Source organism: Aquarana catesbeiana, linkage group LG01, assembly GCF_042186555.1.
Source record: "Aquarana catesbeiana isolate 2022-GZ linkage group LG01, ASM4218655v1, whole genome shotgun sequence".
Classification (NCBI taxonomy): domain Eukaryota; kingdom Metazoa; phylum Chordata; class Amphibia; order Anura; family Ranidae; genus Aquarana; species Aquarana catesbeiana.
Genome location: NC_133324.1, coordinates 611,908,557 through 611,935,022, shown reverse-complemented (window position 1 = coordinate 611,935,022; position 26,466 = coordinate 611,908,557). Strand labels below are relative to the sequence as shown.

At 41.5% G+C, this 26,466-nt stretch overlaps 1 protein-coding gene across 2 annotated transcripts in view; it reads right to left on the bottom strand.

The window, feature by feature from the left end:
* The window catches only part of IL12RB1 (interleukin 12 receptor subunit beta 1), a 144,179-nt gene that overhangs the window by 32,592 nt on the left and 85,121 nt on the right, over positions 1-26,466 (bottom strand). For both annotated transcript variants that reach the window (XM_073599691.1, XM_073599697.1), the window contains exons 11-13: positions 21,331-21,486; positions 20,582-20,728; positions 1,379-1,460 (exon numbers count right to left, since the gene is read on the bottom strand). In XM_073599691.1, coding sequence (XP_073455792.1) covers positions 1,379-1,460; positions 20,582-20,728; positions 21,331-21,486 — 385 coding nt within the window. The remainder of the gene's footprint in view (positions 1-1,378; positions 1,461-20,581; positions 20,729-21,330; positions 21,487-26,466) is intronic.

The window sequence follows — 26,466 nt, the reverse complement described above, 5'->3', positions numbered from 1 at the left end:
CATCTGCAATCTCAATGTGAAAGCCTGAGCCCTTTCACACTGCCAGCACCCAAAAAACGCTGGCAAGGCGCCGCTTAAGACCCTTTTCACACTGGGGCGTTTTTCAGGCGTTTTTCTGGCGCTGGCAGTGTGAAAGGGCTCGGGCCGTTGGCGCACCCAGCCCGGTGGCAAAAACACGAAAGTACTGCAAAGAAGCTGCTTGCAGGACTTTTGACGCCCTGCCCATGCAGCTCGCCAGTGTGAAAGCACTCGGGCTTTCACATTGGGATTGCAGATGAGGCTTCTTTCAGGGACTTTTTTTAACGCTAAAGCACATGAAAAACATCCCAGTGTGAAAGGGGTCTCAGTGTGAAAACATTCAGGCTTACACATTGGGATTGCAGATGAGGCTTCTTTCAGGCGCTTTACAGGCGCTTTTTTTAACGCTAAATCACCTGAAAAACTCCCCAGTGTGAAAGGGGTCTTATGCGATTGCAGACATTGCATGTTATTTGCACCGCATTCCTGTGCACATCACATGCAATGTCTATGCTATGCAAATTCAGCCATACAGTTTGTATGGCTGAAATCGCATCAAAATGGTGCAGGACCCTTTTTTTGGTCCGCACTGGAATCGGATCACATGGTGTTCAGATCCATGCAATTTGATTCCATCCAATTCCACATATCGCACAGTGTTCTGCGAACCAATTTGGGTGTATCATTAACTTTATACTGACACCCGCAGCGGTTTGCAGAGAGCAGTGTGAACCGCCTGTGATTCAGATGCGATGCAGGAACCTGCACAGGAATAGCTGTGGTTCCCGCGTCGCACCCGTATGAACCAAGCCTAAGAACCTGAACTAATAAGAAGTTAGAACTGCCACACTGAAAAGCAAGCACTGGCTTCACTTGGGTTATCATGATGGTTTGATTGCTTTTGACCAATAAATAGGACATACTGTATGTCACTGTGATATGAACAGTCATTTTTACTAAGTTAAGGGCCTCTCATTTACAATTTAAAAGTATTATCTAGCCAAAACATTTTCTTCTTTTGGATAGAGTGGAAAAGGGTGAGACCTTTTTTTTACTGTTTACTGCTCTGTGTGGCTCCACTGGGTAGACTTTCCTTTACTTTCTTTGCCAGTATCTATGCGTGTTAAGGGAAATCTCCAATAAGAATGTAAGAACGCAACTTAATTGTTCTTACCTTGTTTGTTTGTCTTTGGTAGTGGAGAGGTAAGACTTGAACATTATCGCTAGCACAGGAAATGTGGGGAAATCTCCCCAGTGAAAGCAATAAAAAATCTTCCAGAGGTTATAATTTTTCCACATTTTGTGCAAAACTACACTCTTTATGAATCTATATAAATCATATTTGGTAGAATTAACTTACCTTGTTCCAGCCACATATATGACAACTCCCAAAAGCAAACAAATAGCGATCACAACAAATACAATCCATTGGTTATTGGTGTCTGTAGATACAAAAACCAGATGGAGGAAAACAAATATTATTAAAGTATGATAAACCCTGTATTTTTAGTCACCTAAAATATTTGCCTAATCATTTTAATCAACTACTGCAGCCTTTACCTAACTTACTATCTAGTAAGATACTTCTTTAACCATCAACCATTAAATGCATTTATATTTCAGACCCTGGCTAAGTCATTAGCATATCCTGTTGGTTGTAATGCCACGTACAGACGATCGAAATATGCGACAACAAATGTTCGATGGGAGCTTGTTGTCGGAAATTCCGACCATGTGTAGGCTCCATCGAACATTTTTTGTCTGAATTTCCGACAAACAAAATTTGAGAGCTGGTTCTTAAATTTTCCGACAACAAAATCCGTTGTTGGAAATTCCAAGCGTGTGTAGACAATTCCGATGCACAAAATTCCACGTATGCTCTGAATCAAGCACGAGACGGACACGCTCGGTCTGGTAAAACTAGCGTTCGTAATGGAGATAGCACATTCGTCACGCTGCAAAGTTTTTAATCTTTTAATGTAGAACATTCTCTTCTTCTTTATAATGCTAGAATAATGAAGTTGTTTTGCTGCTGATATTCACACAGAGTTCTGACAAACTGATTTCTTTATTATTTCTCATGATCTCATAAATCTTTTTTTTTTTTTTTTTTTTGCCAGATCTCCAGAATAATGTTTTTTTGTTTTTTTTTATAGTGATCTAATTTTTAAAATTTTTTTTATCAAGATCTCCTGATTTTTTTTTTTTTTATCGTAATCTCCATAATATTTTTTCTCGTTTTGTGTGTCAAGTTACCACAGCACCATTATTATCTTGTATTTTTTTAACCTCAAAGAGATTGGTTGGTGTTGGTGTCCCTTGTTAATTTGACATTGTCTTTTTGAAATGTACCTGCCTACTAACAAACTGTCCTTTTTGAACTAAAACACATAGCCAAGTATTTGTGAAAATAAAATAGGCATTTATTGGGGGTCATAACAAAATAAAGAGGAAGGCAACGCTGGATAAACTGGTGAAGTTGGCAAAGCCTTTGTACCCCAGGGCAGACTTCAATTATTTGACAGGCAAAATTGGTAGCCTGAGGAGTCCATTTAATAGGGAGCACAATACGGTCCAGATGACATGTATGTCCTGAGGCTGTGGTTTTACCACAGCCTGGGTCTTTTGTTAGACCAGACTGAACCCAGACCATCACTCTCTTGTCTTCCTTCCACGCTTGCTTCCACGCTTGCTTCCAAGCTGTGGCTCTGGTGTTGGAGTTGTGGCAGGAGTTGGAGGAGGATGGTCCAACTCACACAGGTGGGTTTTGCTTGTGAGTTCACCCCTCAACCCCTTATTTAGGGCCAGATAGATCACTTCCTCACAAAAGAGGCGTTGGCCCAACTCCATTTCCTGCATTTTGCTGGCTACCAGGCAGGCATAGGCCTCTTGAAGATTGGGGGTGGTTCTGAGGGCCGCAGTAGCCTCCGGATCAAAGAAAGCGCTGACTCCTGCACGTTCCTCCCCTTCCTGGTACTTTTTGTTGGAAGGCGGAGGGGAGGAACCTGGAGGCTACTGGGCCTGGCCACCTCCTGGCTGCCACTTTCCCGCGCCACCTCCTGGCTGCCACTTTCCCCCGCCACCTCCTGGCTGCCACTTTGCACAGCCTCCCCCTGTCTGAGGCTTTCCTGTGTATGAAAACGGGACATAGTTTTAGTTTATTGTTCATCAATAAACACAATTTTGAGAAATATGTTAAACAGTGCTATACCTGACTCAAGCTGGGCTCCTCCACATCTTCTTCCTGGGTGGAAGGACCAGGTTGGACTTCTGAAGCCTCATCTGAGGTGGAAGGAAGAGTGGAAGGAAGTGTGGGAGGAAGGGCTGAGAGTGATGGCCTGATTTCACTCTGGTCTGACAGAAATCGCAGTCTGTCGTAGTACCAGAGCCTGGGGACATAAACGTCATCTGCTGCTGCTCCTGATCTCATGGAATCCTGAACCTTCTTGCGCTCCCTATTATATGTGCTCCTCAGGCCACCAATTTTGGCCTTCAGATAGTTGATGTTTGCCGTAGGGATTTGCGGCTTCACCAACTCCAGCAATTGATCCAGCACTGCCTGCCTCTTTCTTTTATTAGTATAAAAGGGGTGTTTTACCTGCCACAAACAGGGCAGCTCTCTGTACATATCAATGAATTGTGGGAGGAAGTCGTGATCATTGAATCGATCCATTTTATCTGCAAGACAAACCCTAATGTCAGGCTAAACTCTCCTAATCTTGTCCCAATATAGGCCTCAATCTATAAGCAGTATAGACCACTGATGCCCCAAGTTCAAATTGTACCTTCGTTATCATAATCGGCACTTACTCTAATCCCTCCGCTCACAGATTGTACGTACGACGCACGTGAGTTATGCTTTATATACACTGCACATGCGTGAAACTCCGCCCGCCCCTGACCTTCTTTATAGTATATTCCCCGCCCCTTCTCTTTTGGTGCAGTGGGAGAGCACATGGCGAAGAAAGAGCAAGTGCATGCAGAGGAGAGCAGCAACGAGGAGGACGACGAAAGCCCGGAGCCACAAACGTCCCGATCCAGGAGATTTAAGGCCTCAAATATGTCCTTTGTATAGGTGGTGGAGATGGTGGACATCTTGAAGTGGGCAGACTATGATGGGAAACATGGACCTTACCCAAACGTGAGAAAGGTCAAGATCATGGCTAAAGTTGTGAAAAGTCTGCAGAAGAAGTTTGGGGTACGGCAATCCAAGGATCAACCGAGGAAACGATGGTCAGACCTCAAATTGGGGAAGCAGGATCAGTACAGAAGAATCAAGAAAGTGCTGCAAAAAGGTAAGTATTTAGTCATGTGTTCCTATTATTATTATTACATTCGTGCTGCTCCATGTGCTTTTCTTTACTGTTGAACAGTTTAAAATGGCAAGTTTCAGGGTCGTGTACACAGTAATCGTTCATAGTAAACATCCTTTGTTCACTCACTAATACAACGTATTGAAAAGAAAAGATTTCCTCTAAGTGGGACTTTGGATAGGGCAGATGGCAAATGAAGTATAGAAAAAGTATAAAAAAGTATATAAATTTATTAAGGAAAAATATTTAAAATGATGAGCACATACACAATATACAAAACAATATCAAAATGGTATTCTGGAGATGAATGATCATACAATACAGTACAATTTGTACAAACAATAGCTGCAGAGGTCAGTTGAATTAAAGGTAAACACAACAGAAATACCCAACGCGTTTCAAAATTTGCCTGCGTTGCTATTTCTTCATCAGGGGTATATGCGATTTGTCGCAGAACGTAAAAACGTCTGCAAATAAATAAACACAGATTCAATACATATTAATGGATGTACAATGAAAATGCAGCTTAGAATGTAAACACGCATATCATCACATCTTAATTTTCTTAATTTATATATGAATATTTAAAGACTAATCGTACAAAGTGTATGGCTCTTGGGATTATCTCATATCCAAAATGCTAAAACTGTGTTGCAGCTGTTGGCCCAAAAGGCCCTCGACCCGGTAAGGTGGATCAGTACATCACCACAGGGTGGCAGGTCCCATGGCAGCAGGAGGGGGGGAGACAGAGGTCCCACACAAAGGACAACCCAATATGGCCCTCCGAAATTAACCCCTTTCTGTGGATTTATAAAGAAAAAAGGGGAAAAGAGGAAGGAGTTATCCAACTGGTACATGAAATTCATAGAGACCACAAAAACACCCAACATTATATGTGGATAGCTCCTGGGTCCTATCTAAACAGCAATATTAGTATGTATGTGTGTATAACAATCATATGTATTGCTGAATGGCAGGGAAAGAAACCAAAAAAAAAACCATTAACTGGAAGGAGAGCCCACAATGAAGAGGAGGGAGAGGGGGTTACCTTCTGTCAACGACAGATTGGAATCCTAGGTCCTATATTTATAGAGCACTGAAATATCTCCCCCCAACAAAAACAAACCAAGGCATGCATCTAAGCATCCGAACTTGTGGGAAAAGAAAAGGTTAAGTGGATGGTATCTACCTTGCCAGAAGGGAGCCGAGGAGAGGGGTGGAGCGAGGACCTGCCGGTTAGAGCCCGAACAGACAGGTATGAATACCAGGAAACTTGACAGGGTTTCTTGACAGGGAATCAGTCAGCCAGTAAATCTACAATGAAGTACCAGAAACAAGTACAATGAAGTTTTTGAGTAAGCCTGGTGGCTGGCTGGAGGAGAGCGCCCAGGTCAAATACCTGAGCGCGATCCCCCAGAGTTCAACAAACTAGGAAGGAAATGAGCAAAGGGCTCTCAATGTGTTTACCTGGCAAGTATGCAGGCACAGTGTGACAGGTCCTCACCTCAATCCACCCACACAGCTACAAACATCAGCTGAAGGGTGAAGGGGTTTTAAATACAAGGGTGACTGGCGACAGCCAATCATTCCATGCATACAATCGGAGGGGCGGGGCTTACCAGGCATCCCCCGAGACGGAGGAGCACAGATGGCGCCTCACAACACACCTGGGGGCGTGGATGGTGACGGGCTGCATCGGAAAAGGACGCAGTGACGTCACGCCCTGAATCTCACTGGCCAAAGGGGAACAAGTGTGTAGGCTGCACAGCCACGCGTCGTCCTCCCACGGCGCACAAACACAGGTCACGTGACCCGGAGGGAACCCGGCCACGTGACACAGTGTAAACAAAAGGCCGCCCGTGCTAGAGGAGCAACGAGTGGCCCCCGTGTGCCGAGTGTGGGATCCAGAAGCCAGAGGGCCTACAGTGATGATGCAGGAGCACACCACCACGTACAGGACAGAGAGTCAAAAGGCAACCATGGAACATGTAGCCATATGGGAACACAAATGTATAGGGAAGGTAATCATATTTTGCACAGTAGGGGAAAGAAAAGGATCATAGTGATACAATAAAAATATATAATTACAATCAAAAATAGGAGGGGAAGGGGGGGTGGGGAAGGGGAAGAAAAAGGAGTATAGTCATAATCATTGGAGGGATGAACAGTGTGTATACATCGTAACCACAAACTGCATATAATATAGTTCATGACAGTATTGCAATATACAGCACAACACAAAAAAACGTACATGATGGTTACTGGAAAAAAACAGCCTAGGGTTGTCATAAAGGAGAACTGTATACATTCAGGTGCAGCAGTGTTCACTCAGGGAGAGATCAGAGAGGAGGAAACTGAATACTTGTAGGGGGTTTGAAAGACCCAAATGTACATGCATGTATAATGTATAGAGATGGGTGAGTTTTGGTATGGTCTAGTGGTTCCCATTCAGACCCTCCAGAGGAGAAACCCTCTAGGAAGGGCCTGAAGGAGATTGACCCATTGAGGCCAGGTGGTGAGGTGGCATTTAGGCGGAATATCCACCTCTGTTCACGCTGGAGCAGAGTTCTATTCCAGTCCCCGCATCCCAGGGTGGATGCGGTCAAGGATCAGGAAAGACACTCTGGCGAAGACTCCATCATGAACATTGGTGACATGTCTTACCAGAGGAAGACTGGGATTACACGTCCGCATGGATGCAGGATGACGGTAGGCTCGTCGCCAAAATTCTTGGACGGTTTTGCCTACGTAGAAGCACCCACAATCGCATGAGAGGAGATAGACTACACCGGGCGTATTACAATTTGCGAAATGCTCACTAATACAATGTTTTTGGCAGTTGCAGGTTAACTACATTTGTTCATGCCTATTTGTATTAAAAGAAGTTTATTACATTGTTGTCTTGATGGGTTTGTAACTAGAATGAAATGCAAACTTGATTCAGTGTAAGGAGAGAACACTCAGCAGCTGTTTACACATCTGGACGCAGGAGCACTAGTGTGGGACACCAGAACAAACTTTTTAGGGTGTCCCACACAGGTGCTCCAGTGGATACTAGGGGTCTCTACATGTGTGAAACTTGCACAAAACAGGTAATTATTCCAGCTTTAGAAAGGCAAAAAAATCATGTTTTCAGCTTGGAACCCTGCCAAAACAGACAATTGTACGACACTTCAAGCAATGTTTTATATTCCTATTTCTGGCCTCAAATATCTGTGTGCTAAGTATGCCTATTTTTTAATTCACATAGGGGAGAAAAGACTCGGGACGTCTGAGACCAGGGACCCCCAACCTCCTAAAGAAGGGGAAATCACAACACCACAACCTCATAATGTGGGGGAAGGAGAGGTTTATGAAGTGGGTGAAATAGTGACCACAACAGGTGAGTCTCTGAGACCACAGCTTCAGTTAATAGATGTATGCCTGCATATTTATAATACATGGTATGTTTTTTTTTATTTTAGGTGATGTGGATGTTGTGGAAGAAGAATCTCATTTCACAAGTGCAAGTGTACACGTCCTCATCAGGGAGATCATGGTGTGCAATCGTGATTTATAGAAGATCAAGGAAGACATCAATGATGTGGAAAAAAGACTCAAAAACATCATTGATGTTTTAGGCAGAATCTAAAACACCCCAAAATTATTCAAGTTTGTTTGTATTTTTCTGATTTTCACAGATTTTAAAAATTTTTTAGAAAGCCAAATTTTGAAGATGCACACAGTTTGTCAACATGTGCTATCTGCCATCACAGACTATCAAGGTACGCGTTTTGTGGGTGCAACCCCTTCCTCACAACTAAAGTAGATGAGCGGAAGGGGTTTCACCCCCGAAACACGTCAATTGATCCCCCATGATGGTAGCTAGCACATGTTGACATTAGGCATGGGATCAGGAGTGAAATCCACATTTTGACTCCCGATTTGTGTGCATCTTCAAAATTTGGCTTTCACAGGGGTGACATCACCCCATCTGATGACGGCAATATCAACACAGTTTGGACATATTAATGTATGATATTGCCTTCACTTTGTCAAAGTTGAACTTTGTAAGTTTCTGAATTGTGTATGTTTATGGTTTTAAACATGCCTGTTTAACCCAAAAAAGGCTATTTGTACTGTCAAACTTAAAAATGTTATACAACAAATATGTTGGTTTGTTCAAAAACCCCTTTCTAACGCACATGTGAATGTGCTTTGAGTAAAATGTTTTCTACTCAACAAAGTGTGGCTTCTTCTTTCAATACTCAATACAAGTTTTTGTAGTAATTTGGTGTTTACAGTGGCAATGGGTGTTATTTACTAAAGGCAACTCCACTTTGCACTACAAATGCACTTTCAGTGCTGTTTCATTGCACTTTCAAGTGCACTTTCAGTGCACTTGTAGTGCAAAGTGGATTTGCCTTTAGTAAATAACCCCCACAGTGCTCTAAAATTTACCCCAATCAGGCCAGTTTAGGGACTCAAAACAATTCATGGTGCTGAAAAGGATGTGTTTTTTCAATATCATTAATGCATTACATACATTAACAACAAAAACATTGTGCGTGTGTAGCAGACACACAACATAATAGTTAGCTGAAGAAGAGATTGTCACCTCATGTATCAACTAAATTACATTTGCACTATTTAAGAAAATGGCCAAAAAGAAAACCCCATTGGAGAACCTAGGAAACAGCTAAAAGAAACAAGCAGTAAATAAAATGAAATATTATTTCATTTTAACAAAAAAAAAATTTTAAAAATGTTTATCAAACATTTGCTGGCATATCAATGGCCCCCCTACCCGCAAAGTATTCCATATATTTTTGACAGACCCCGCGGGCACTTTGGGGGGGGGCAAGCCAGGATGGCCAGCTTCAAGTGCCATCAGGGTTGTTGTTTGTTCTGGAAATCTGGCCTCAGGCCCAATTGAGGCCACATAGTTTGTAGCATTTCTCCTGAGAAAGTTGTGTAGAATGCAGCATGCAAGTATTATATGAATAGTTTATATTCCGCCATGTTGATTGGCATCAGGAATAGGCGGAACCGGCTGGTCATTATCCCAAAAGCATTCGCCACCACTCTTCTGGCTCTGGCCAGCCGGTAGTTAAAAACTCTCTGCTCCGGGGTGAGGGTCCTCATCGGGAACGGCCGCATCAGGTGATCACCCAGCCCAAATGCTTCATCAGCAACAAAGACACGGTAGACAAGCCACGTTGTCTTCTGCAGGAGGCAAGCCCAAGCCACCACTCTGGAGCCGTCCGTAGAACTCGGTCTGGGCGATGACTCCACCATCCGACATCTGGCCATTCTTCCCCACGTCCACATAGAGAAACTCATATGTCGCCAACACCACCACCAACATCACAATACTATTAAACCCCTTGTAATTATAATAGTATGACCCCGAGTTGGGGGGGTGGCACAATGTGGATGTGTTTCCCATCAATTGCCCCATAGCAGTTGGGAAAGTCCCACCGCTGGGCTAATTGGGAAGCCACATTCTGACATTCCTGTGGCGTTGAAGGAAACTTTGGAGTCAAACAAGAAAAAAAAAATTGTACTTTTGCACATAACACTGCAAGCAGATTAGACACAAACATTATTGGCCAACATAAGTATAAAACATTTATTTTAAGGAGTATTAAAAGACAAAAATATAAGGTCCACTTATAAGATTCCTCACCCCCTCTGATGTCCCATTTAAAAATGTTAGGGGGGGTAGATGTTTTGGACAGGTAACCCTCTCCACTTCATTGAGAGCTGAATGCATAAATAATGTGTGTTACTTTAGCCAGCCTCTCCTTACTTACACTATTGGCAGCCCACTGGACAGGTAAGAAGTGTCATAATACAAAAATATGAATACACACTGTCCAAATTGAAGCACATTTTTACATTCTGCAATTACCTATCAAGATAATAGGAGAACAAAACTTTATAAGTACCATTTGAAAGTATTCAGGCAGGACCTTTCACTACATGCTTTGGTGAATTCATATAAAGAGATCTATCTCTAGGGAGGTCCAAAGATTGGGCGTCCCTGAGACAAAACAGACAGCTACTCTAGGTCAGAAAGGGCACTTTGCGAGATAATATATGAAAACAATGTATCAAATTTTATTGTGGTTAAATTAACCGATTACATTAATATAAAAACATTATGTTGCTTTCCTATGCGGTTAGCAACCTCAAATCTGACAACACATCATTAAAAGAAATGATACCTTAATTGCAAGACCTTGCAAACAAAGTATCAAATAGACAGATGACAAACATACTGTCACATGCAGGGCTGCCATGTCAGTGATCCTTGAAGTACCGCTCGGTAGCAGGGGAGTGGTGTAATGAAGATTTACCGTTCGTGAAATGACGGTACGAGTGGAGTGAATAGTACGCTACCTGTAAGCTTATACTGAACGGGAGTGCGGTGGATTAGCGACTGGTTAATCGCCTTGACGATCATCCGATCCACTTGTATATGGCCAATGATACAGCGCAGTGGGACAAGCGTGAGTCTGACCACAGTAAATGAACATCGATCAACAGCTGCTTCACTACCTAAGCGCTAAAAGCCGGGAAAGGCAAGGAGTCTGCCATAGCCTGGAAACATCAGAGCCTATACAAGAAGGGAAGCCGGTAATGTAAAGACCAATATCAGTTTTTGTAAAACTCCACAATATTCAGTCTCTATCAAAGTGACGGTTGTACATAGTAAACCCTATATAATCTATGAGCTATATCAAGCTTTGGCAAGATCAAAGGGAAAAAAAGGAACTATTAACACAGTGTCCTTACTATCACTGAACACTCGTATGCACACAAGTGCCTTAAAAGCTACTTAATGAATCTGACTTTGAATACAATATGATTAGAATCTAAAGCAATTCCACGTAATTTCTATATTTAAATTACATCAATATTTCTGGAATAGCCCAGGAGGACTGTTTAACCAATTTTTTGATGAATCTATATAGATTGAACTGCTTTAGTTTAATATTTTTTTCTTCAATTACCGCCCCCCCTTTTACCGTCCCCTGCCCCATTATAAGATCATAGGTATCTAGCATTTTTGTCAATTTTATCCCCGGGGACCACCTCTGCCTAGCACTCCCGGCTTAGATTTCATAATCAGGTTTTGATTTAATTCCATTAACCATAGAGGCAATTATGCCATCAGGACTGCCAGGCAGAAGAGGATCACTTAAGGCGCCTGCATTGCATGTTTATTGTTGAGTGTTTATGTTAGTATCGTCAGTCTGTATGTTTGTCATCTGTCTATTTGATACTTTGTTTGCAAGGTCTTGCAATTAAGGTATCATTTCTTTTAATGATGTGTTGTCAGATTTGAGGTTGCTAACCGCATAGGAAAGCAACATAATGTTTTTATATTAGTGTAATCGGTTAATTTAACCACAATAAAATTTGATACATTGTTTTCATATATTATCTTGCAAAGTGCCCTTTCTGACCTAGAGTAGCTGTCTGTTTTGTCTCAGGGACGCCCAATCTTTGGACCTCCCTAGAGATAGATCTCTTTATATGTATATGCATTTGGCTACGGCCAGAGCCTCCAAAGTGGAGGAGTGGTAGCGAGTGAACTATTATGTTATTATTTAATAGAGAGTGAACTATTATTTTTCTGTTCATCTTTGCAGCTATTGCAGCTTCTAGTTACAAGTTTGGTGAATTCATCCATAAATATGAGCACAAAAGAGGTAGGTATAGTGTGTATGGGTTTGGCAAAGTCAGCAGATGGAGTATTGGTATCGGTTTACTTAGCGGTTGGCGGGGAGGGAGGGTTCCAAATGAGTTTTAGCCCCCGCCAAAAAAAGCTTCTTGCACTCTGCCTGAATTTAAGGACAAAAATAACATTTGTACACATTTTAGGGTATGTTTAGGGTAAGCACTACAATGGAGCTGACAAAATACATTGTTAAGTGACTAGGCTAGGTGTGTATGGGCCCAGGATAGCATGCTGGGGAGGTTAGTGAAGGCAAATATGCATGAAGGACAAAAAAAGAGCATTAAAAAATTCAAGCATGCATGAGGATAAAGGGGACATTCACAGCATATTACAATCATGGTAATTATGGAATGATGAAAGAAATACAATACATTAGCAAACATTAAATACATAGAATTTGATGTTAAAGGATAAAACTTACCTTAATATAGTCCTTCTGCAGGACCTGTATGATGGCAGAACAGGTCTCTGGAATAATGATTCCCAGAGCCTGGGGGGAGATGCCTATCGAGAACTTGATGTCCTGCAGACTTCCCCGTCACCAAGTACCGCAAGGTGGCGACGAGCCTCTGCACAGAAGTGATGGCTTGCCGCATGCAGGTGTCCTGCTTCGTAATATAAGGGGACAGCAAAGCCAACAAATGGTGAAAAACGGGGTCCGTCATCCGGAGATAATTCCTGAAATCATCAGGATTATTCTCCTGGATCTCCCACAACAAAGGCATGTGCGAGAATTGGTCACGCTGGAGCAACCAATTCTTCGTCCATGAACTCCTCCCCGCCCTGTTCATGGACTGGACTTGGGTTCAAAGTAACAACCCCAACACCAAGCCCCCGCATAGCATAAACTCTATGACGAGTATGTAACCACAACATGGCTTCAAAATGGTCGGCTGGTCAGAACGAACTAACAGAACGCACTGAAAATCAGAAAGAACCTGATAAGAATGAGCTGAAAATCAGAAACGAGTGGACAAGAACACACTGTGAATCAAATACGTACTAGAAATAGCACGCACTGAAAACCAGATGCGAACTGACTACACGCACTGAAAACCAGATACGAACCTACAAGCACAAACTGAAGAGCAGTAAGGACCGGAAAAGCACGAGGCTGAAAAACGCGAATCGTCTCTCACCAAACTTCTACTAACACGAGATTAGCAGAAGGAGCCCAAAGGGTGGCGCACTGGCTATTGAACTTCCTTTTTCTAGTCCCGTCGTACGTGTTGTACGTCAGCACGTTCTAGCCAATCAAAATTTCCAAAAACATCTATGCAACTGTGTGTATGCAAGACAAGTTTCAGCCAACATCCGTCAGAAATAAATCCACGGTTTGTTTGTCGGAAATTCCGATCGTCTGTACGCGGCAAAAGAGAACGTGCTCGAGAATCATGGGCCGTACACACAATAGGATTTTCTGACAGCAAATGTTGGATGTGAGCTTGTTGTCGGAAAGTCCGACCGTGTGTATGCTCCATAGAACATTTGTCAGAATTTCCTGCCAACAAATGTTTGAGAGCAGGTTCTCAAATTTTCTAACAAGACTTGTCGGAAATTCCGAGCGTGTGTACACAATTCCGACGCACAAAAGTTCACGCATACTCGGAATCAAGCAGAAGAGCCACACTGGCTATTGAACTTCATTTTCCTCGGCTCGTTGTACGTGTTGTACTTCACCGTGTTCTTGATGTTCGGAATTTCCAACAACATTTGTGTCACCGTGTACATGCAAGACAAGTTTGAGCCAACATCCACGGTTTTGTTGGAAAATCCTATCGTGTGTACATAGCTTTAGAGTTCTGATATCCAACCAAAGTAATGCCAACATAATGTGACAGAATAGGGTTTTTTATTTGATACTGCTATCTTGCATTTTTTTTTTTTTTTTTTTTTTACATATGCAAGGTCTGGGCAATAGTTCAGGTTTTATAACAACTACAGACATGGACAGGTTAGAGTTTGAACAGAAAGTAATCAGTGAACTAGTAGGGCTAAAAGGCAGCTGGGAATTAAAACCTGACATCAAAACATGTGTGAAAAGAAATATGTAGTCAGGTATTACAGCAAGGTCAGGGTAAGGGTCAAGGGTAATTAAGTCAGCAACAAAGGTCTATCCAAAAAAATAGCAAGAGAGCAATATCCATAAAGTAAAAACCTCTGACAGGTTATTCAAGAATGGAAAAAGTGAAAAGAAAGCCAAACCAATCAGAACATGTGCCAAAGCACATCCAGGTGGGGGGGAGTGTCAACTAAAGAGGCATTAGGAGCAATGGGTTAATTTTATTTTATTTTTATTTTTTTAACATGTATTTATTGCATTTATTGCTGGTAATGAGAGATTTATATATCATCATTATAGGTGTCACTCAGGCAAAGTGTGAAAAAGCAAATCCAATTTAAAAAATATGTATAAGTGAAAAAACTGAAATGTGTGTGTGGGTAAAAGGAAAACAGCTAGTTACCCACTGCTAGGATGCTGCAGCATTAAAGGTAAATTGTACCCTTTTACTGGTGTTTTGCTGCACTTCCTAATGAATCCTATTAGATAAAGTGCTAATGTGCCATATCACTTAATAAACATGTGCATCAATTCATATACCATGAGCAAAAAACTCATCAATATACAGAAAATAATAAATATAAAAAACAAATCAATATAAAGACATGAAATCAAGATAAAAAACGACATGCAGTCGATAAATTCAAAAGTAAGCATGTTGCCAGTGAAAAAAGTGCATATAAGTTCATCAGCCTAGGTGCATGTAAAGTTCATCAGATATCAAACTAGAAAGTGCCCTGTGCTTGTGCAAACTCATTGCAAGACAAAACGTGCAGACTCCAACCAGAGTGCACATTCACCCACAGGTATGGACCCCCTGAGCGTATGCAGAGGTGGGTGAACAAGGCTTAAATGGATATGTATCCACCAGATGGCATGGGGATCCTCTCATGTGCTCCAGATCATGAAAGGGAAGCAATCACAAAGCTGACATAGTGCGATACAGTTTATTAAAAGCAATCTTTAAAAACATGTGGAATATCACACACATATTATGGTGCCGTGTCCCGGCACTAGGAATGACCTGCCAGCTGTACAGTGTGTGTCTGCCGCTAGCAGCGGCAGATCATTGAGGATTTCAATGTTCATCGATCACCGAATGAACGCATTGACTCACTGTGGAAGGGAATAAGAATCTCCACTGTACAGGAATACAAGTCCTGGCCACATCAAGGAGATGTCCCACCAGTGAGTGGTGGTATTTCTGTTTAAATAGCTAGTTAAAATGCAAGCGATAAACAGCTGAATCATGTTCAAGGGATAGCCCTACGAAGTCCTGAATTAGGGCACAAAAAAGGGTGAATCCATTGAAAAGACCAGCTGATGTGAACTAAAGAACCCCTGGTCATTCCACATCTCCAGCAGTTGAGGTTCATATCGGGAAAGATGCAGTGTAATCTCTCTAGAACCCTATACCACCTAGTAAGTAATTTTATATCCGGATTCCTGTAATCTTGAGGAAAGGGATAATTTATATGTGAAAGACAGAATGTACTCCCTTTGTTTGGGAGCCATGTTTTTTGGCCTTTAGTCTTTCTCCTCTTTGGCAAGAAAGGTGGTGGTGGTGGTGGTGGTGGTGGGGGGTGATCAGTGTAGCATATGCAATAGAAAGGCCATGCCTAAGAGTAAGAGACAAAGTGGTTAAACATCTTTTTTCAAAGGAGGTAGGAGGCTCATTGATTTGAGATAGAAAGAAGATAGTGTCTAATTTTGGTAGGCCTGCCATATTGGTGGGGAGGAGGGAGAGCATGGATTGAATGGCAGGTACAGATTCCCATTCACCATCATCCTAGAATTCCAGCAATCTAAATTTGCTTGCCACTAAAAATGAAAATGGGTGAAACCTGGCATCACAGAGCCCAGGTGGGAAATCTGGTGACATAAGGGAGTGCGACACTGAATTGATTGCTGTATGGCAAGTCTTAAGGACAAATTTGTGTGTAGTACCCAGGATAAGGTAATCTTTCACAGAGACTGGACAAGTACTAAGCAACCATGGGAGTGCTGTCAAGGGCACAGGGGACATAGCTTGCTCCAATGACACCCAAAGCTTGGTAGTCACATGTTTGCACCAGTCCAACACTTTGGCCAAAGCAGGTGAGTACTTTTGTTGCAGATTCTATGGATGTCAGGTTTATTAAGTATGTAGTGATTGTTTACAAAATGTATTGCCAATCATACACCAATTTTGTGCCACCAATAAAAATGAATTTATTTTCTTTAATAAAAAGGAAACAACTTGCACCTCTCCTTTTTTGTCTCCGAACATTGCCATGCTTCGGAAACCCAACAAAGATCCTTCAGGTATCTTCAGCTATCACCCTATATCTTTACTAAACAGGGACATCAAATTATTAGAAGAACATATACTGGCAACTTGTCTCAACCGCTTTCTCTCTTCCCTGATTGATAGGGATCAGGTTAGCTTTGTTCCCTCCCATTAGGTCAGAAGTAATGTTTGCAAAGTCTCACTCTTGAATCTCATGAATCAGAGACATATTCCAGGGTTTTTGTTGTCACTTAAAGTGGAGGGCCACCCTGAACAAAAAAAAATCACCAAAAATCCTAAAAAAAAAAAAAAAAAAAAAACATTTGAAAAAAAATGTAAACTTACCTAAACCCTTGTTGCTAGGCAGTCTTCCTAATCTGCCTCTTCCTATTCCGCGGTGTGTTCTTCTCCTCGGTGAGCGGCCCCGTTGTCTTCTGGGAACTGTGTGTGTTCCCAGAACACGACGGGGCCATTCACAGAGCGGAGCGCCGCTCGCGCGTGCGCAGCAGGAAACTGGCAGTGAAGCCGCACGGCTCCACTGCCTGTTTCCCTTACCTAGGATGGCGGTGCTGGGACCCGAGAGCCGAGGGATGGGTCGGCCTCGGGCGCCCGACATCGCGGGCACCCAGGACAGGTAAGTACTTATTTAAAGTCAGCAGCTACAGTGTTTGTAGCTGCTGACTTTTACATTTTTTTTTTTCAGGCCGGAATCCCGCTTTAACATCTTCAAAACATTTGATACAGTAATGTGGGACTACCTACACTATGGGGTTGATTTACTAAAACTTGAGAGTGCAAAATCTGGTGCAGCTGTACATGGTAGCCAATCAACTTCTAAACTCAACTTGTTCAATTAAGCTTTGACAATAAAACCTGGAAGCTGATTGGTTTCTATGCAGAGCTGCACCAGATTTTGCACTCTTCAGTTTTAGTAAATAACCTCCTATGTCCTGACATGACAAAAATAAAGGGAATGGAGCTTGCCAGCCTTCACTGTAAACAACAGGCATTTGACTATCACCCAGCCTTGACATCCCTTCACTCTCTTTTCCAACCTTTTAGATGATTTTCTACTATCTAAGTTTTGTGCATCAATCACTCTGGATCAGTGGCTTTAAACATTACGCTTCCCAATGACAAGTCTCCTGAAGCTTGATTTCCCATTCCATTGGTATTTCAAAGCCCTGGATTAACTGGGAGTAAAACTATTGCACACACAGCATTCATTCTACTCAACTAGTTATCCCCTGTTCTTTCAGAGACTAAAAATAATGTGATCTTCCTGGAATTCTCTTTTTATCTTGTGGTTTGGTTGAATTCACTCAGGTAAAATTGCTTTATTGTTGGAGCTGTTATAGGTATTTTGCTCATTAACAGTAAGGCTACTTTCACACTGAGGTGTTTAACAGGCGTTTTTGCGCTAAAAGCACCTGTAAACTGCCTCTTCTGCAGCCCCAGTGTGAAAGCCTGAGTGCTTTCACACTGTGGTGGTGCGCTTGCAGGACGGGAAAAAAAGTCCTGCAAGCAGCATCTTTGGGGCGGCGTGGATGTGGTGTATACACCACTCCTAAACTGCCCATGCCATTGAAATCAATGGGCACCGCTGCCGAAGCGCCTGCAAAGTGCTTCGGCAGTGATGCTTTTCGGGTGCTTTTAACCCTTTCCTCGGCCGCTAGCAGGGCTTAAAAGTGCCCCACTAGCGACTGAAAAAGTGACGCTATAACAGCTGTAAAACGCCGCTAAAACTAGCGGCGCTTTACCACTAACCCCCCCCCCCCGCCCCAGTGTGAAAGTAGCCTTCCTGTCCTATACTTCAAGCTTAAGGCTATGCAAAATAGTGTCATGTATTTTATCTGGGGTAAAAAATCCCTTTCATATGTGGAAAACAAAGGTGGTATCTGGTCCATGTTGTACGGGTCACCCTAGCAGTGTGGAATCAGAGCCTGGTTTTGCTTCACACTTTTGACCAGCAGCATGTGAGAAAGAGAAGGAAGAGCTGGAGCAAGTGCTCTGGCCTGGGACTCAGGAAAGCTACCTGAGAGAGAGCTACATATGGAAATCACTGCAAGAAAAAGAAAATATCTGCAAAATGCTTGTTTTATTGGCTACCGGGAGAAGCCCTTCACCTGTCAGAGAGGTATCTGTCCTGTTTAGTTAGTGCCCGGATGGCAAGGATTTATTTTCTATTATGTTCTGTTTGTTTTATTTTAAACCTTTTCAAATGAAACTGACTAAAGTCAGAAAGACCTGTCATTTGGATTGCCTTTTTCCCAGGGAATGTGATCCTCACTTGAACTGACCCCCGCAATATCCAGGAATACTATGTTCATCCACAAATGTGGATGGAGGTTTGGGTGTCGATAATTTGAACTATCTTTTCTAGTCATGGTCAATTCTCTCCCCTGGATTCCATCTCTTCACAAGCCACCCTCAATTAGTCCTGTTCTGCAACACACTACAAGTTTGGCATTCCCTCAAGTTTTTTGGCTCCCTACTCTCTTCTCACCTTCCTTTATATATTTTTCTGGGAAATCATATGTTTCTGTCTGCTCTGGAAAGCTCCTCATCCGTCCAATGGTGGTCTGACAGTGGTTTCACTGTTGTACACCAGTTCATTTTCTTTTCAGACCTTATATCTCGGGAGTCTTTGAGAGACCACCACAAAATCACCCCTAGGGAGATTTTTTGCTACATGCAAATAAGGTACTGGGTCAGGTCTCTTATCTTCTGACCTCTTATCAAAAGTCTCCTCACTCAATTTGCATGCGTTTGCTCTGATGTTCCCTGTTCTACCAAATAAATGACTACTTGATAGTGCTCTCATTTACCTGAAGGCCCATTCCTATGTTGATGAACAGCTCTTAGATTACCCTGCCTCCAAAAATGATGAGGTCTGGGTATATGGCTGATTGGATATCGCTGAAATGCTCTTCCAATATTACTTCTCAGGAGTCAGCGTATAAGGTGCTAATATGTTGGTATCTGGTCCTGTTTAGGGTAACTCATTTTTATCTAACTGCCTCAATAGGTTCCTTGGGGGTTGGTCTGAAGTTGGCGATGTTAAGCATATTTAGTGGACATGTTTTTTGACTCATACATACAATATTCCATGTAAAAATACAACGTAATCCATGAATAGCTCTCCTGCATGATCAGATAGACTGTTTATTCAAATACCAGCGCACATTGGCCATGTTTACATATTTTGACACAAAACAAACTGTAGCTTCAGCATGGAAATCACAGGCCCTCCTCTTCCATAAACTTAAAACCCATCTCCATGGCTTTATTAACAACAAAAAGTTGTCTAGCTGCTAGTATTAGACACCCATGATATATTTCTTAAGGTTTTGGGTCCCTTGGGTAATTTACAAGCTCACCTCCATGGATCCAGTTGCCCTCACTGCACTAAAAACATCTTTAGGGAGCTTGGCTTGCAGCTTGTGCTAACTAAGGCTCTTTTGTCCCTTCTTTCTCTCTGTGTTCCTTCACTTCCCCTCACCTTTCTTATCCTCTTGCTTCTCTGTCTAAGCTCTTTTTTTTGCTTTCATTCAAAGTTTTTTTGTCATTTTATCTATGTTACTGTTCTATAAATTTACCATATACTGTATTCTCTCCTTTCTATTTTTTGAGTGAAATGATACCCCGCTTACCATTTGACCATTGTTAGGAAGGGTTGGTAGTGTAGCAACCAAAGACTCCAGGCCTTAGTAACGTAAACCCACTTTGCATGCACGTGTCCCTCATTTTTGAGCTGGACCAGCTGTAATGTTCCCACACTGTAAGGATGTATTTTCTATGCTGTGATCCTTTGTATATTTGTTTGCGCCCTGTGCCTTTCTGCCCTTTTTATGAATTACACCTGCAACAATGTTCTTCTCCTTTTTGCTGTTTACTTTGCTTCAAAACAAATAAAAATAATTGAAATGGAAAATTTCAGTGTTGAGCCTCTTCAAAAGACCATCACACTCGAATGGCTTTAGCTTTCAGGAATTTGGGATTTTTGTATCACTGAATGTAAAAATGGTAATATTTTACTAATTTTATCTGGTGATTGAGAATGAGAATTGGATTGGCAGAGGGGGTTATTTTGGATTGGCAGTGATGTGTTTTGATGGTTATTTGCATAAAATATGTGTGAAAAAAGTACAGCTGTAAAAATGCACAATATTGATGGATTAGCAGATTACCTTTCAATCCTGTCTGTGTGTTGGAAACAAATGTTACACTTTTTCCTGTGTATTCTCCATAGGTAGTGACCCCTCTAACCTCAAAGGTGCAGTGAAATCCCAAAGACAGGTGCTCTACAAGGTGTTGAGTCACAGAGGAATTTTCTCCTTAAAATAATTTCACAAAATGTTTTAGAACAATAAAAAAAGAACATGTTTCATTCATGATTTAAAACTCATTAATGTATTGCATTTTTGTCTGACAATAAGAAAGATTCTTTGAATGTTTCTTGCGTACATGCTGATGCATAAATGGTGTAAGCCAGAAGTGTAGCACTATGATTAATTAGGCCTATATACTGTCTGATAGGGGGTCAGCTGTGAAGGATGAGGAATATAATGGATGGAAAAAAAGAAATACATCAATAAGGAGAATTGCAAATATTTCCAATTACTACAAAAAAAGTTGGTGGTGGGGGTCTACATCTATGCAGAACAGAGAATAATTAGTAAAAGTGTCCTTCACTAAATTTCCAAAACAAAAGTTTTGTGCACTTATAGCACAATATACAAATTCATTATCCAGTGATACAACTTACTATGGCACCTATAGTCCACATTCTTTTTTTAGTCAACCAGCACAGCTGCTCTAACAGAAAAGCATAGGTAAGACTATGAAAACTGTCTGAATGTGTATTTCTTTGGATTCCATTTGGCTTTAAACAACAGCCAATTACATTATTAGACTAACCAGGAATATATCAACTTACTCCTTGAGATGCTCGTGTTATGTTCTGTAATCGTGATTTCCCAGTTTTTCAGAAGACCATGGCACTTTTGAAGATCAAAACTATTCCACTGCAAGAGGACAGACTGGGAAGTGATGTTTACAACTGTGAGATTTCCTGGTCCTATGAACATTGAAGCTGAGAAACAACAATCAAGACTTCAGTGGACAGCTTAGAATGAGTACAGGGCAATAAGGTAAACTAATCTACAGTGATGGATTTTGATTAAAGAGTATGAAAACTCAGGTATATGGAAATCAGGCAAAAAATGAATTCTTCTGTTTAAATGCCTTATTCTTGATGGTAGAAAATACATTTATTAATGCTTTGCAAGGTCTGTTCACATAAAAGCAAGTTGCACACAAATACACAGGTTTTCCAGATCATCCTTTTATTATGGAAATTCATGATCTCCACAGTTCCTGTGACTGACTAGACATAGTCAGTGCAGTGACAGAATTTAACAAGCCAAGGAGCCTGTAATTAAGGGAATGAGTTGACAACCTAGCAGATGCATAGTAGACACACCACATCAATAACAGGCGCGTGCCCTAAAAAGAGCATTTTATTTTTTAGTTACAAGTTCACCCACCATAAAATCCTTTTCCTTGGTAGTCATTTGGAGGACACAGGACTCTATCTTTCCACATGTGAGTATAGGTCCTGCCTCTATTCTTGGAGCGTTTATTGGAGGACATGGGACTTTATTCTTTAATGTGTGGTACACCCAAAAGCAATACTCCATATTCCCATCGCACACACTTCTGGATAAACTCTCAAATGTTTGGGTGCTGCAGCAACAACCAGCAGGAAAGTGGTACAGAAAGTCACAAAGGAGATATTTGCCAGCACACCATGGATCAACAAAGTAGCGTTCAATTTTGTTGATCTATGGAGTGCTGGCAAATATTAATTTTGTACACCCAAAAGCAGTCCCTAAAATGAAGAGCATTGCAAGAGCACCACACACAAAACAGGGGCAAAGAAAAAGTCCTTGCAACCCTCAAGGAAAATCATGTGACTAAATGCCACTGTTGCCTACAGGACCTTATGTTTGAGGCTATCCTTCGCTCATACAGTCGCACTGAACCTGTAGAATCTAGTAAAGGTGTGGACTGAGGACTAGGGGGCAGCCTTACAAACCTGAAAGACGGAGCCAGATTTGCCATTTTGCCTAGGTTGCCAGAACTGCTAAGAGCTATACATGGCACATTGCAATTGCACCCATCACTCAGCCTACTATGTTGCTGATAAGCTCATGGAGCCAAATTATTTATTACAATGCAGATGTCACCACCCACCTAACTCTGTTACCTAAATGTAGTAATTGTAGCAGTGTTAGCAGTTCCCACTAGTCTTATCCTCTTCCCGCACAAACTTCCTTCACCCAGCAAGCAATGACATAATCCATTGCACATTCTGCTGCTGGGACAGGGCATGTATGTGTGCAGGAAGAGACTGTGGCTTGCTTGGAGGATCAGTCAGGTCTGTCTAGGCCGCTGTTTGCTGTCTGTGTACAGCCTAGCATGAATTGAATAAACCGAGTAAGTCCCTGTGAGTTTGCATATTCTCCACTGATCACCATTGTAAGGGGGGATTTCACTAAATGTACCCTTATATATTGGTAGTCAGAAAAGTACCCTCCCCTATTGGTGATCAGTGGTCATGTGTCCCTTTACATAGGGTCCAACAATGTAGGGGGACACTTTACCACAGTCCACCAATGTAAGGGAGCTTTTCTTACCGGGACTGCACCAATCTATAGTACATTCTATGCTGTATGTTACATTCTCTAAATCTCTCTGCTATGTTTACTGAGCTATACCTTGCATGCTCTAAGCCCCTGAACCCTGTTATACATTAAATATTGTAGGCCAATGCACTACATGCTGTGCAATACATTACATTCTCCTTACCACTGCACTCCACTATGACGCATATTACATTCTCCAGATCACCTCGTTCTGTACACTATGATGCATGTTACATAATAAAAAACACTGCACATTGTGCTGCACATCAGATATTGCAGATCCCTGCACAAATGTACGCTGTTTTGTATTTTTCACAGACCAGAGTGATGCTCTTTGTACGTTTGCACCTGCACAATACTATACGCCCAGTTATGTGTTGCTTTGGACTTCAATGATTGTTTGCATGTAAGCTTCAGAGATGGAAATCCAACTCTGATTGGTGGTCAGGATAGGGTAACTTAAGTGTTTATCGGTTCAAGAACACTAAGAAATTTATTAGAATACCGTTTTTTTTTTTTTTTTTTGTAAGGAAATTAATAGTGCTAAAATGGATACACACTGAACATATTGGTATTGGGGCCTGGAAAAAAATTATTAATGCTGATATTCCATTATATAAAGTGACCTAAGAGACTTTTTTTCAGATATAGTAGCTAAAGGCTAGGCAATATAGACAGGGTGCATTGTGGGTATACAGACAGAAAATAGAAGTCACAGGACATTGCTATCAATTATGAAGGCACACAAACCACTCCAAGACATTCCTTTCTTTTCTAGCTTTATTGGTTTGATTTAAAATGGTAAGTTACATAGAATACCAAAAGATTGCTGTATGATGATAAGAAAACCCTCACTATATGATAAAAGACTTGTCAATGTATACCCAAAATCTCAAGGTGTTTGGTAATGAAACATTTGCTATTTTTCCTGTAACAGCAGTTGTCTTATTGGAGCATTTTTTTGTTATGTCCCTTTTTACTGTATATTGGCATGATGTAAATGACTTCTATATGGCAATAAAAAATCGTTTAAAAAGAAAAGTGTCCATTGGTGTTAGTAGGTACCTCAATGACTACTTGTACTTTGCCTCTGGTTCTGCTTTGTAAACATGTACTCTATATTGTTTACCTGGAAACAAAGCAGAAAACAGCAATTTTTTTCGGAAAACTGTGCATTGGGTATGTCCAAATCACTAATGCCTCATACACACGATCGGATTGTTGGTCAACAAAACCATGAACTTTTGTCCGAAGGGCGTTGGCCCAAACTTGTCTAACATACACATGGCCACACAATTGTTGGCCAACAATTACGAACATAGTGACGTACTATGTTGTTTTTCAGCTCTTTAGCGCCACCCTTTGGGCTTCTTCTGCTAATTTCATGTTAGTAGAAGTTTGGTGAGTGTTGATTCGCGCTTTTCATTTCTCACTTTTCGTTTCAAGTTTTCATTTCTCACTTTTCATTTCGTACTTTTAATTTTGTGCTTTTCAGTTCGTTTCTGAATGGCCGTTCTTCAACCAGCCATGTTGCGGAATCGGAGGAGATAACGTGGTATTTATTATTGGCCTTGGAGTTATTGCTTTGACATTATTTTTTGGTTGAATAATGTTCTAAATAAAGTTCTATTGGCAGTCAGCTTGTCTAATTTTATTTGTTTTCTTTTTTAATGCACAATAAAAAAATTGTGGAGAATAATACTTGGCTATGTGTTTTACTTCAAATGACAATTTGGGAGTAGGCAGTTACATTTTAAAAAATACAATGTAAAATTGACAAGGGACACCAACATAGTTGTATCTTTTGTCTTAAAAACTACAGGATAATGGTGTTGTGGTAACTTGCCCAAATAAAAAAAAAAGCATAATAATATTATTTTTGATATCACTAGTAAAAAAAAGCCTTAGAAAATTTGTTTGCAATAACTCCATCAGTATCACCAGCAAAGCAGCTTCATTATTATCCCATTAAAGAAGAAGAGAATGTGCGCTGCATTTCGAGATTTCATAATTTGCCACGTCACGAATGTTAATTCTCCATTACGAAGGCTAGTTTACAAGACCGACTGCTTCTGGCTCGTCCTTGCTTCCAAGCATGCATGTTTGTACTTTGGAGTTTTGTCCAATGGACTTGTGTACACACGCTTGGAAAATCTGACAACACACATTTGTCCGCGGAAAAATTTGAAAACCTGCCATCCAAAATTTGTTGGCGGAAAGTCCGACAACAATTGTCCTATGGGGCATACACGCGGTCGGATTTACTGCCAACAGCCTGTCATCGAACATTTCCCGTCGGAAAGTCCGATCGTGTGTACGCGGCTTAAGACTTGTGGCTAGAAAGTGAAGAGTTATAACTAAGCAAACATTAGCTCTCATTTCCTGGGTTTTAGTTTTAATATAGGTAGGAAAAATTCAGGTTGAGGTTTGCGATAGGTTTACTTAATGCAGTCTGCTGCACAAATACTCATAACAAACATACAAATTGTGTCTCCAAGGTCTTGTTTCTGGAGGCATAAGTATGGTACTGACTGTGTCTCTACAGACATGTTTCTGGTTATGTTAGAATCATAGGGTGTGCCCAGGCACACCCTAATCCCCCTTTGCAGCACAGGTTCCCCCTACTGCCCTGGATCCCCCTCCTTCCCTCTGCAGCACCGCCGGTTTACCTCTTCTGTTGCTGTGGGGATGTTTTAGGATGAGTGAGGGAAGGGGCTGGTAAATATGTATTTATCAGCCCCTTCCCTTTCTGAATGAACATCGTGAGTGATCGGTCGTGTGTATTTGAGCTTTGGGGTGCACACCCTATGGTTAGAATTGTAGTCATTCTATTTTTGCAGATATGTTGCTGGCCATGTCAGTACTGTACTGTTTTTCTGTGGATGCATTTGTGGCTCTGTCAGTACAGTATAGTCTCTGGGAATATGTTTCTAGCTTGTAACAGGGTGTTAGTCTCCCATTATTATCTCATTGTTAGTCTCCCACTGTATCCCTTTAGTGATATTTCTTGTGTAGTCCCCACTTTCTACCGCTATATGTCCCCACCTATTCCTAGTTCCTTAATTGGAATTATATTTAAGAGAAGTACTTCCCCTTTGTTCTGTCTTTTAGAGGTAATCCTCTGCCATGGGCTCTGGGTGACATCTTGGGGGAGCATGTGTCTGATTGGACATGGAATTCTTTTGACCTTTGGCAGCCATTTTTGTGAGGGGATATATGGTCAATGCAGTGTGGTTTTTGAGGAGCCCATGCACTGTGAGGAAATGAGGTAGGGATAAAGACATGCTTCCGAGGGAGAGATAAGCTCAGCCTAGGGACTTTCCATGGAAGAGACAGTCTAGGGACACCTCCTGTTTGTATCAGTG